At 59.2% G+C, this 12078-nt stretch overlaps 1 protein-coding gene across 2 annotated transcripts; it reads left to right on the forward strand.

Moving 5' to 3' along the window:
- The first annotated feature begins 6956 nt into the window (after nt 1-6956).
- Nucleotides 6957-11121, forward strand: PRR29 (proline rich 29). Of its 2 annotated transcripts, none has more exons than XM_086766807.1 (6): nt 6957-7058; nt 7475-7592; nt 9354-9469; nt 10305-10480; nt 10630-10700; nt 10849-11121. In XM_086766807.1, exons 1-6 carry the CDS (start codon nt 6981-6983, stop codon nt 10878-10880), a joined length of 591 nt encoding a protein of 196 aa, XP_086622933.1. In that variant the 5' UTR covers nt 6957-6980; the 3' UTR covers nt 10881-11121. The 2 variants fall into 2 exon arrangements, with proteins under 2 accessions (XP_086622933.1, XP_086622934.1); XM_086766808.1 differs by having other exon boundaries at nt 10633-10700.
- The last annotated feature ends 957 nt before the right edge of the window (nt 11122-12078 follow it).

Here is a 12078-nt window from a genome sequence, read left to right on the forward strand (position 1 = left end):
CCTCCCCACCCTGCCCAGTGCTCGATGGGCTCCGTCTCCGCCAGACTGCATGTCACAGCTCCTGGATCCGGTAATACGGCAGGCTCCACCCGCCGCTCCCCCTCCCCATGCAGAGGGCTGGATGCAACGAGCAGCACGAGGGGGGCACACACCCCCCAGTCTGGCCATCACTGGATTCCCAGTACCCCCTTATCTGGTCCTGTCAGGGACCTGGGGCCCCCCAGCTGGGCACAGGGGGATGCGCAGGGGGGGCACGGAGCCCTCTCGCCTGCTCCTTGGATGCTCTTGAGCTGGAAAAGCGCTGGCGAAGGGCTGTGGGAAGCGGGGGTGCAGCCAGGATGGGGTGCGAGGGGCATGGCAAGGGTGACACTGCTCCCCAGCTGGAACTAGAGGAAGGTAGAGAGCCCAAAGATGTCGTGATGCTGGGGTTGTGCACACACACGTGTGCAAACACGTCCTGACACGTGTGTTCATGCCTGGGCACGTGCATGCGTGTGGGGTGGGGGCAGTGATGCTCCTTCCAGCCCTGCCTGCACAGGAGGCTCTGCTGACCCCCGCATCCTGACCTCCCATCCCCATCCCAGCTGTCTGGGACACCCTGGACCCCCTTTCTAAAACACACCCCCCTGCCCAGAAAGGCCCAGGGTGGGCACTGGGTGTCCACAGGCAGCATGCAGCTCAGCAAAACGACCTTAACTCCGTTCCAGCCGAGGTTTGGGGTTTCGGCTGAGCTGATGATTTGGGTGGTCTGGTGCTAACTGGGATGCCGGGTATTGTACCCTCGGTACCAAACCAGAGCAGAGCAGAGCAACCCGTGATGGACACGCACCCATCCCCGAGGACAAAGCATCCAGCGCAGCATCCCTTCCAGCCGTGCCCAGGGTGGGGGCTGCCCTCCGGGTCAGCTATGGATCCCCAGATGCTCACTGGGGGGCTTCTCCTTTTATACATACACATAAAAATAAATATGGACAACGCTCCATGCTGGAAAGCCCCAGCCCCTTTATCAGGGGGAATTTAGACCCAAAAGTCACCATTTTAATGCTTTTAGTGACGAAGCAGAGGGGACAGGAGGGGTGAAGGATGGAGGAGGAAACCCAGGAGCCCTTGTTGGGTGGGCTGCGCTGCACTTTGTGCTGAGGTGGGCTGAGGGTGAACCGTCTATGTCATTAATTTTAGCAATCCTATGTCATTACCATTTCTTAATGAGGCAGCCGGTCACATCAGCTGCGCCTTCCATAACGTCTCATAACGAGCGACAAAGCCAACAAACGAACCGCTGCTGTTGCTCTGCCACTCAAAGACCTCGATGAGAATGGCTATGTAAATTAAATACCCCTTAAAAATGCAAATAAAAGAACTAGGTCCTTAATATTTAATGTCACTTGTTTGACATTATTAGGAGTGACCAAGGCTGCTCTCGGCGGCGCAGAGCGGCAAAGGCTGAGCCTGCTGTTACGTTGACACAAAAGGCTGCCGAGACCCGGCCAGACTCATTATCGTCTAACAGTTTCCGCTGAAATGCAAACACCCAATCTTAATAATTTAATTTTCCAGCAGCACATCAACACGCAGCGGGAGGGGGCCTTATTGGATGCTGCTACAGCCAAATAAAACAACACTGCGAGGTGAGGTGGGGGGTAGAGGAATGGGGTGATGGGGGACGGGGTCCGGCTGGTCGCTGGAGAGGAGCAGCCCAGTTTCAGAGGTGGCCGGGTCTGGTCCCTGCGGTGCAGAAGGCCGGATGAGGTTGGCAAAGCATCGCATGGCTGGAGGATGATGGGGGGTGGTGGGGACCCCTCAGGTGATGCCCAGCCACCTCTGCCTTCCTGAGCTGGTCCTGCCCTTCCTCCACCGAGGATGAGCTGGGACAAGAACTGGTGGTTTGATCACCTCCCTTGTGCTGGGCGGCCTCTTTTACAGCAGCAAGTGGAAAATAAATGAGGTCAAACTCCTTGCATTGCAAATCCTGGCCAGCCTGGGACCCTCCAGCCCCCTCTGAACCATCTCGAGCCAGCAAACGGGCCTGCAATGGTGAACCTCCATGGTGAGGAGGACAGCGGTGGCTGGCCGGAGGGGACGGAATGGGAGGATTTCCCTCGGGCACATCGTGTGGCAGCACGGGGATGCGCGGCCGTGGGGAGAGAGGAACAGTGAGTGCAAGGCTCCGTGTCTGTGCCGAAGCTCCGGGTAAAGTCCCTGGAGGCTGCCCTCCGGCCACGGGCGCTGCCATTAATCCAGCACCAGTGCTGGGATTGCTGCTGGTGCGTGTCCCTAATTACAAATGACTCAGCCGTTTCCACAGCGAATGTAGTCACTCGCAGTAATCTCTTTGCAAGTGGCAAATGCTCATTTACCAAGGGCTGGAAATTACTAATTGCGTTTCTTCCATCCCACCTTACAGCAAGGAAGCGGGGTGTTTCCAGCCCTTGCCAACCACCTTTCGCTTTATTTTGGGCTCTGTGGACGGAAACGGTCTGTAAAGGGTGATTCCGAGTAAGAACAGACTGTGGTGGCTGGACGATGTCTTGGGACTCCAAGCACGAGCAGCGTGAGACCTCCTGGAAGCAGAAAGTGGTATTTTTGTTTTGGAGCCAGCTTTTAAAGTGAGGTGCTTCCACCCCCTCGTGCTCCCCGACCCACAGAGCATCCCCGAAGGCCTGTGCCCGCGTGGCTGCGTGTGACAGCGTGACACAGAGCACAGGGGACAGCGGCTGCCAAGCTGCCACTCCGTATCCGGGGTTTGTCTTCATGTGCAATGACAAACTGGTTTTGGACTGGTTTTTTATACTCCTTAAGGGCTGGCAGTGATTAGGAAGGGATGCATTGCCTCAGTTGTGCTTACTTCATCTTCCACGAGTCTTGGGCAAGGCTGCTGCTTCCTGCCCATGTTTCCTCATTTTGGGAGTCTCTCTGGCACCAGTTTGTCTCCGGGGAAGAGGGATGGCATAAGGGATGTGCTGTCACCTTGCTGCCCTCCCCCAGTTATCAGAGAGCAGCTCGGTGAGTCATTGCTGCCCGGCCACAGCAGAGCACAGCTCATCTGGGCAGGATGGATCACCATCCCAGCGTTCCCAGTCTGAGGGTCGGCTGTCACACCCTGGGTGCCCCTGCTCTGCTGCTTGGCTAACTTGACAAAGCTTGTTGATCTGAGCTTTCTTTTCTTGCGTTGCGAGCAGAGACGCCGTGCAGAGGGAGCACTGCGTGCTTTGGAGGGGCTGGATCACATTGTTCCTGCTCCAGGAGCCCAGTCCGGCATCACACCCCGCCCCAGGCTTGTGCTGTGGCATCTGCTCGCACCCGCACGGTGCAGATGTTGGGTTCACGTCCGAGGTGGTGGCCATCCTGCTTGCCTATCCCACTTTATGCTGAGGGTGGTGGAACACTGGCCCAGGTTGCCCAGAAAGGCGGTGGATGCCCCATCCCTGGAAACATTCCAGGCCAGGTTGGACGGGGCTCTGAGCAACCTGATCTGGTTGGAGATGTCCCTGCTCCTGGCAGGGGGCCTGGACTGGATGGCCTTTAAAGGTGCCTTCCCACCCAAACCCTTCTGTGATTCTGTGACTGTCCTCAGGGGGTTGACCCTCTTTCACGACCATTGCCTTGGTCCTGACCACGGCCCAAAGCAGAGCTGTTGGTGGAGCCCACCCAACCAGGGGATGGGGCTGAGTTCCTGGCTGTGGGCTTGATTCAGGGTGGAGATTTAGGTGAGGGTTTCCAGAGCAAGAAATCCCAGACTTGGAGCAAGAAAGGGGCTCGAGAGCTTCCAAAGTGAGGGCTGACAGTAAAATTACCTGCTGAGCATCCCGGGGGTGTCTCTTGGCACACGTCTCAGTCTGGGGGTCGGGTCTGGCAAGGTGGCTCTTACTGGGGACAGCAAGGTCCATCCCCACCGGAACTTTTTAATCCTCTGACCCATCCTGAGCCCCCGTTTGCCATGATGCCCATGTGGATGGCTCATGTGTTGTCACCAAGCATGCCAAGACGGGGAGCAGAAATGGGTAAGTCAGCCCATGGGGGTCCTCACCCCATCTCCCTGGTGAGAAGCGGTGGTATCTCCAGCTGGAGGGTCATTTCTGGGCAGTGGCCGGGGACAGCAAAGCTGCTGCTGCCTTTCTCTGTCCCGCTCCTGCACACCTCCATGTACCCCCGTGCCCAGACCGTGCTTTCCTGGGGCCAGCAGCCGGCCAGCGCTCGTGATGCCACTCAGCATCCATCCATCACCTGGCAGCTGATCCCCGCTGCTCGCCCACATGGCCATGAGTGCTCCCGCCCGAGGGGGCACGGATTCCCGGAGCTCTAACGCGATCAGGCTGCGCTTTTCAGAAGAACGAGAGCCAGGCTGACACGCACGAGCGGATGCGTGGTTCCCGTGTTTCCAGGTCCCTCTATCCCACCGATGCTTAGACCTCTGTGTGTGACAGACCTGCTGGGGGGCTTAAAAAGGGACACGCTACGGTGACAGGCCGCACCCTGCCCAGAGCTGAGCCTCCAGCCTGTGCCCTGTCCTGCGATGCCACACGAGGTGCATCAGGGCTGTGGGTCCCGCTGGACCCACGCTTGGTTTGGCTCAAGAAAACCTCCCTGTTTTCATGTCAGCTCATGCTAAACATCCCCAAATCCCATTCCCCTCCCCGCCCCTCCCTTCCCCTCTCCTCCTCCATGCAGGGGGGCAGCTAATAACAGCCCCAAAAGGGCTCAGGCTTCCACGGGGGGCCTGGGGACGTTCAGAGCAGGTCCCCTGCCGCGCTTTGTTGTCCCACCACAGGCAGAAGGTTTCCTTATGCTGCCCAGCCCTTTGCTCCGGCACTCGAATCCTTCCTACGGATGAGAACAATATTAGCACCAGTGAGACAGAGCAAGGCAGGCTCTGCCAGAAGCAGGGGGTAATCAGCGCAGTAATTAAATGTGCAAATAATGGGAATTTGGGAGTTATAATAAAAGGCAGAGACATAATCCGGAGGGGGCTCGGAGAAATTAGGAGCACAGAGCAAAACCTAATCAAGCAGAAAATAGCCCGACTGGAGCCAAAGGCAGACAGCCTCGGAGCGCTCCTCCCCTGGCATCCGGGGGTGTCTCCAGGGCCATTTTGGGGAAGAACAAGAGTTTCTGGGAGAGATCTGTTCCTGCTTGCTGAGCAGGGCTGGCTGCAGGCTGGGTTCCCGGGAAAAGTTCCCAGATCTGTGCTATGGGTGATTATATGGCAGATTTTGGATGTAGTTGATGGAAATCATCACTCAGAAGAGCACCCTGGGGAAAAGGAGCTGATGGAGGTGGAGGAAAGATACCTGAGGCCAGTGGGAAGTTGGGCTGTTTTGGGGGAGAAAGTGGCTTTTCATCGCAAGGGGCTTGCTGGAGCTTAAATATTTTGTGCAGACGTACGGTTCCCACTCACAGCGTTTCCCTGAGATGAGCTCAACGCAGAGCTCTCTGGCCAGGGGGAGGTACAGGGAAAACGTGAGCTGGTTTTGGTCTGCTGGACCCAAATCCCTGTGCCAGCATCCTGGGAGGGACGCGTGGCAGGGGAGAGCAGCAGGCTGGAGCCAGGCTCTGGCGCAATCGGTTTGCGTTCACGCTATCCTTGCCAGGGTTTCCATGTGGGAATGTGGTGGCTGGGCACTGCATCCCCAGGGAAGTGGTCCGGGAGGCTGGGAGCCAGACCCAGGGGACCTAGAGCTGTGTCGAAGGCACCTTGGGGACCAGACCTCAGGTGACACCGGCAGAGCTGAGCAACGTCCCTGGCCACTGAGCCTCAGGTGTGTGTGGGGATGTTGTCTCTGAGGACCTGCAAGGGGACATCCCATGGGGTGGAAGGACGTTCTCTTTCCACCAACGGAGACCCCAAGCCCACGTCATGCTGGCAGGGATGCCTCCATCCGACAGCAGGCACCGCGGAGCCTTGTCGGTCCGCTCCCAGCCTGACATCCAAAGCCAGCCCAGACTCTCACCCAGCCCCATCTCCCAACGCTCCCCGCAAAGGCACCACGCCAGGTTTGCTCCCACATCCCGGAGTCCCCCCTCCCAGATGCAGGTGACATGGCTCAGCCTCCCAGTCCCTCCGGGTGCTTTCCACCAGTGCGTGAAAGGACCTTTCAATAAACCCCAATCAAAGAGGTGGCGTGGCGAGGAGCGAGCTGCTCCGATGGGAAAGCGCGATCCGCCGGCCACCGCCCCATCCTTGTTTTCCCATTTCCCAGGGAGGTGACCTGGCAGCAGGCTTGAAGACAACACAGGGTGACAGCCCTTAAACTGCAGATCTCATGGCTACCGGGTGTGGCAGCTGCTGAAAGTTCAGCTGGGCTCAGCAAGGTGTATTCCGCAAAGAAAAAGGTGTTAAAGACAGGATCGCCTCTGGCTTGGGATGTCCCAGATTCCCAAAGCTGGGAGAAGGTAGCAGGGAACTCCCATTGCTGGTTTTCCCTTTTATCTCCCAGCTGAGCGACGTTTGCTCTGTCCTGGGGCTGCTGTGATGGGCTCGGTATCCCCAAATATCTCCCAGCTCAGAAACGCAGCCCCAGTGACTGGGAAAGAGAGGCATCAAGGGCACGAACCACGGGGCAGGAGCAGATCCGTATCCCGCCAGCCGTGATGGATGGGACCTGTGGAGACCACAGGGTGCTGGGCCCTGGGATTTTAGGAAAGCTCCCAAAGCCATGAGACACTGCCAGCGGACCAGGACTCTACTGCCACTGGGACCAGTAACAGGGCTTGGAAAAACCTGCAGTCCCCTGCTCCCGGCTCGCTTCCCTGCGGGAAGGTTGTCCTGCAGGCTCAGGAATATCACGGCGGGGCTGCAGTGCTGTCCCTGCCCCACAGCCTTTTCCAGTGGGGATCCTGGGGATAAACCGCAGGGAAATACAGCCCGGGGCCGCTCCTCCGCCGGCCGGAGCTCTGGGGAGGGTTTGTTTGGCCCCAGCAGCTATAGCGACCAGTCCTGCTGCAGCTCTGCTCGCCCCGTCGCCCACGTCCTTGCCCGAGCCATGGAGGTGGGGGCAGCAGGGGACCCCCATGGGGTCTGGGGGGACACCCCAGCAGGGACCTATATCATCCCGCACGGGGTAAGCCCTGGAGAGGAGCTCTGCCTCTGGCTTTATGGCTCACGAAGGTGGGGGGGTGGGGGAAATGGGATGGTGTGGGAGGAGAGAGGGGCTGGGGTGGGAGTTTTGGGTGGGCGCTGGAGTTTGGGGCAGCAAAACTGCTCTTTGCAAAATGCCTCCCTGCTCCCTGCAGCCCCGGGGCCCCAGAAAGGCCACTTCTGCGAGGGGACATGTCCCCAGGGGTGCAATTGATCCGGGCTGGCAGGGCTGCACCCCTGGAAAGAGGGGGGTCACTGGGAGCCACCCCCTCCTGCGAGGCTCCCACCCCTGCCACCAGCTCCTCTCCCCTCTCCTCCCCGGCTGCTGCGCTAACAGGGCACCAAATAAAACCAAGGGTGGGAGATGCCTGGGGTTTTCCTTCCCTTCCTGCCTTTCAGCTCCAACCGGAGCGATCTCCCCGTGGGGCTGTGCCGGTCTCCCAGCAGCCGCTGATGATCCTCCAGCAGCTTCCCGGGACCCTGGCCCCCGCCGCTGGACCCCCGCATGTCCGGGGAGGTGCGTGAAAGTAGACATCATAGAGGTCAGCGTTAAAACCAGTTTAACTTCATCCTCGTATTTTTTTTCAGCCTTTTCAGGATGAGGGGCAGGCAGGGGGGCTACGCCCACCCTCCGCAGCCTGGCAGGGCTGGCCACACCGTGCTTCGGTGGCTGCTTTGCCCCACAGGATGCGATTTTTGGTGGTTTTACCAACCTTGAAGTCTGGGCTGGCTTTGGCCATACCAGGATGCTCCCAGGGAATGGTTTTGGGCTGTTCTTTGAAATCCACCTCTCTTTGTCCTCCAAAACCCCATTTCACATGGGCGTAGGGAGGGAAAGCCAGGGTGACGCGGGCTCCTTTGCCGCGCTAGGTGGGACTGGAGTGGGGTGTATGCCAGCCCCAGAGCCCGTGGGATGTGCAGGCAGGAGAAAAGACTGTCTGTAGGGGCTTCACCCAAAACAGTCTGGGCTGGAGGAGCAGACAGCAGAGGCGGGGAGGGGGGGCCTGTGGTCCTCGGGACACACCATGGGCGAAGCTGCGCAGCGTTGTGGGGATGGGGGGAAGGTTGAGCTGTCTTGAAAAATACACAGAGCAAAGGGCAACGCTGAAAATTGGTCTGGGAAGAAAACGCAGACCCCAGCCCAGCCCCTCGCAGCCCCGCGGTGGGGGCTGGCTGTGTTTCTGGCGGGACGGGTGGGATCCATTAAGAGCTGCCAGCCCTTCCCGTGCTTTCTCCTCCCGGTTCAACGCTTGGCTGCTGGCCCACACCCTCCTCCCGGCTCCGGCTCCGGCTGCCTCCCGGGTTGTGCTGTGATGCTCCTTGCTGGAGGGCTGGCTGCCTCATGGGTGTCCCGCCAGTGCGTCCCTGCAGCCGTGAAAGCATTTTGGGATCCGGCACGTGGGACACAAAGATGCCCGTAAACTCTGTTTTTCCCCGGGCTCTGACTAACGGAGGCTCACGGATCTTGTGCACGAAGCCAGCGGGAACTCGGAGGCAGCCCCTCTGGCAGGTTTACAGGCATTTTTAGGGGAATTTCATGCCTGTGGCAAATGGGAACATTTTAATAGGGATGCAGAGCCAGGCGCTGTGCTTCCCCTGCAGCCAGATCGCCCTCAGCAGCTGCATGGCAGCGTGGGCATCCAGCCAAGGGGACTGGGACGCCAACTTGTACGTGCACAGCCGCTCTGGGTCCCCAGCTCCTGGTGCGGAACCACACAGGGGCTGGGAAGGCACTGAGCATCCCCAGCTGCTCCTCTCCCTGACCTGGCTCCATAGGTGCTCACTCCTGGGAGATGGGAGATGGGATCAGCCCCCCTGGTCCAACCTCAGCTCCTGCCTCCTTGGGGAGGTTTCTGAGCTCCCCGGTGCCTGAGGTGGTGCAGAGCGGAGCTGACCCTGCTGTGGTCCCTGCAGTCCCACCCAGCTTGCCAAGCCGCTGAGCAACGCTCCTCCAAATGGGCGGGCAGGCTGATGCCTCCAGCACCACTAATCACCTTTCGTGAGCAGCCTCCAGCAAGCCAGACCAGATGTTTAATCACATTTGCAAATAAGAAAAGGCTGAAACATGGCTATTTGAAAGCTTTATCCAAGCAAAATAATTTTTAATTGCCACATGAGGCTTCCAAATTGGGGTGGGGGAAGTTTGGCTTAGCTCCCACCGCTTAGGCACAGGGACAAGCCTTGGTGCCGCCCCATCCCAGGCACTCATCCTGTGGCCGTGTTTCTCGTGCCCTTGCTCCGATCTCTCTGTGACGCAGAGCTCCTTACTCTCCGGCAGATTTAATCGAGTTGATGATGATTCAAAACTCCCAAATTCACCAGGTGGTGATGAACAGCCTGGCTGTCTCGGCACTGACGTCCTTCGGGTTCGGGCCAAGCCCAGCCGCTGCCCAGGTAAGGGGCAGGGATGCTGGATGGGCAAAGGGACCATAGGACCAAAAAGGACCAAAGGACCAAAGAGGTGGGCAAAGGGACCTTTCCAGAGGTTTTCAGGAGAGCAGCATGGCGGTGTCCCGCTTCGGCACAGCGTTGGACCCCTCTGGGTGCAGAAACTGGGTGGTCTCAGCCTGACGATGTCCAGGCTCTGCAGCCCCTTGGGTTTCGGGGCTCCTTGCCCTGGTTTGATCACATCCAGGCTGCTCAGAGAGGGTTCAGCCCAGCTGGGAAGAGCCAGGACCCTCCCCGCGTGCTGCGGCACGGGCAGGACGCAGCGCCGGGCTGCGTGCTATTCAATCAGGCAGAATGGCTCTGCGAGGGCTTTCATTTAAAAGCAAAATCATATTAAACATTTCATCTCCGCGGGGGGAAACAAATGCTGCTTTCTCGGCGGGGGCAAGAGCTGGGCTGCAGGCAGCTGCCTCGCTCGCTGCCAGCTGGCATCTCTAGGGTTTCACCCTCCCGTGCTGCCCGCCCAGCGCCACCAGTTCACCACACTGGCCAAGACCAGACCCCTGTCGCAGCGCAGCGGCTGGGTCAAACGGGCTCTTCCCAGCAGTGTTCTGAGGTCCCGTCCGTGGGGCTGCCACCTCCCCGTGTCCCCAGCAGCCGGGTTCCCACGCTGGCCGGCTGCGGGGCTTTGTGTGGGATCGAGCCCACCCAGCTGGACCCTGGGAGAGCCGTGCCGAGCGCGGCTCCGTGGGAACTCTCTTGCCGGTGCTTTGGGGAGCAGTGTCCCGGGGAGATGGCCGCCGAAAGGAGGCCGGCACAGCCCAAATGCTCCTCTCTGCAGGCGATGGCGGTGCCTTTGCAGACGGAAGAGGAAGAGGAGGCTGTGGTTTTCCACCATCACTACGTTCCCTATCCCAGTCCTGCTCCTATCCTGGCGTGGCCAGTCCCGGCACGGGATTGGGGACCTGCGGTTGTGCGGTACCTGGGCACAGGCTCACTAACCGAGGATGGGGAGGTGTGAGTAACGAGGGTGCTGCTTTGTGCCACCCAGCACGGGGCCGCGTGCGTGTCCCCAGAGCCTCTGGTGTACCACGACTTCCAGCCCAAGCTGGGACACGAGGGGCAATGCCAGGCTGGCACTTACTCACGTCCTTCATCCTCTCCAGCAGCGCAGTGCCCCCGCCTCCCCCCCCCAGCGCCACGGGGACCGTGGGAGTTGATGTCCCCCCGCCATTGGGTAAGGACACGTTCTCCCCATGTTCTTCAACGGGAGACATCTCGCCCTCAAGCGTGCATCCCCCGGTCAAAGGCTGAGCCCTCCCCGCTCCCTCCATCCATCAGATCCCGGGGGTGCACATCCTCCAGCTCCCCTTTTCTCTTCGCAGAGTACTACGACATGGTGGAGGAGAGCTTGTGAGCTCCATGCTTCCCAAGTGAGTTTCTCCTGCTCGTCCCAGCCCTTGACTCCTGGAAGATCCTGGGAGGTGCTGAGCATGGGTGCTCCATGATACACATGTTTTTGGGGTGGCTTGTGAGGAGGAAGCCAACGTGCCCAGCAAAATGCAATGTCCATTCAGACCTCAATGCAGCCTGTAATTAATTTGCTTTGTTAAGAAAGCACCCTGCTGTCACTAATTAAGCATCTGTAATTACCCAGACTGCTGGCTTTGTGCCTCCCTTCAAGCTCAGGGGGGTCATGGGGTGGGGGGCGGGAGCCTCTTGCACCTGGTATGGGGGGGTATTTTAATGCCTGATGGGAGCACTGGGGTAATAGGGGGAGTTACTGGTGCTGGGAAGTGGAGTGGGAGGCTGGGTGGCATGGGGAGAGCTGGATTTGGTCAGCCCCATGGAGCGCAGCACCTGGAGCTCGTTCCTGGTGGGGATGCAGTCGGGTCAGCAGCCTGAGAAGGGGTTACGGCATGGGTGAGCGTGGAGTTCCCCAGGATTCGGTGTTGCCTCTGTTCACCAGGAAAAAAGAGGGAGTAGGGGCAGATGCGTTTTGGGTGCTGGGAGGTGTCCCCTGACTCTGCTACCTCCCCAACCCCAGTTAGGGGGGGCAGCCCCTCTCTGACCCGAGCGGGGTTGCAGTCTGGTTGTCAGGAGGCTTTGCCTTAAGAGCAGAGCTCCTAGCAGGAGAGTTCAGGGCTGGTGGTCATCTGGAGCTCGATGCAGCAAGATGGTGCCCAGGCAGTTGCACCTTAAATCATAGAATACAGAAAGGTTTGGGTGGGAAAGGACCTTGAAAGCCCACCCAGTCCAACCCCCCTGCAAGGAGCAGGGACATCTCCAACCAGATCAGGTTGCTCAGAGCCCCGTCCAACCTGGCCTGGAATGTTTCCAGGGATGGGGCATCCACCACCTCTCTGGGCAACCTGGGACAGTGCTCCACCACCCTCAGTGTAAAAAAAATTCCCTGATGTCTAGTCTGACTCTACCTCCCTCTATTTTCAAGTCCTTTCCTTCTGCCCCCATCAGGCAGGAGGACTGCCCTGTTTCTCTTCTGGGGTCCCTGTGGAAAGGAGGGCTCATCCTCCCCGAGCCTAGGACTGAGCTGTGCTCTGGCACAGGCAGATCTTCCCCTGCAGCAAAGCTCCTGCTGAAGCTGGAGAAAAGCT

The sequence above is a fragment of the Chlamydotis macqueenii genome, chromosome 25, assembly GCF_036417535.1.
Source record: "Chlamydotis macqueenii isolate bChlMac1 chromosome 25, bChlMac1.mat, whole genome shotgun sequence".
NCBI lineage: Eukaryota > Metazoa > Chordata > Aves > Otidiformes > Otididae > Chlamydotis > Chlamydotis macqueenii.

Excerpts from the sequence above, each read along its gene's own strand:
- PRR29 (XM_086766807.1), top strand. The coding sequence starts at position 6,981 with ATGGAGGTGGGGGCAGCAGGGGACCCCCATGGGGTCTGGGGGGACACC. Across the intron at positions 7,059-7,474 it reads CCTATATCATCCCGCACGGG|CTCCAACCGGAGCGATCTCC; the intron begins GTAAGCCCTGGA and ends CCTGCCTTTCAG. Across the intron at positions 9,470-10,304 it reads CAAGCCCAGCCGCTGCCCAG|GCGATGGCGGTGCCTTTGCA; the intron begins GTAAGGGGCAGG and ends TCCTCTCTGCAG.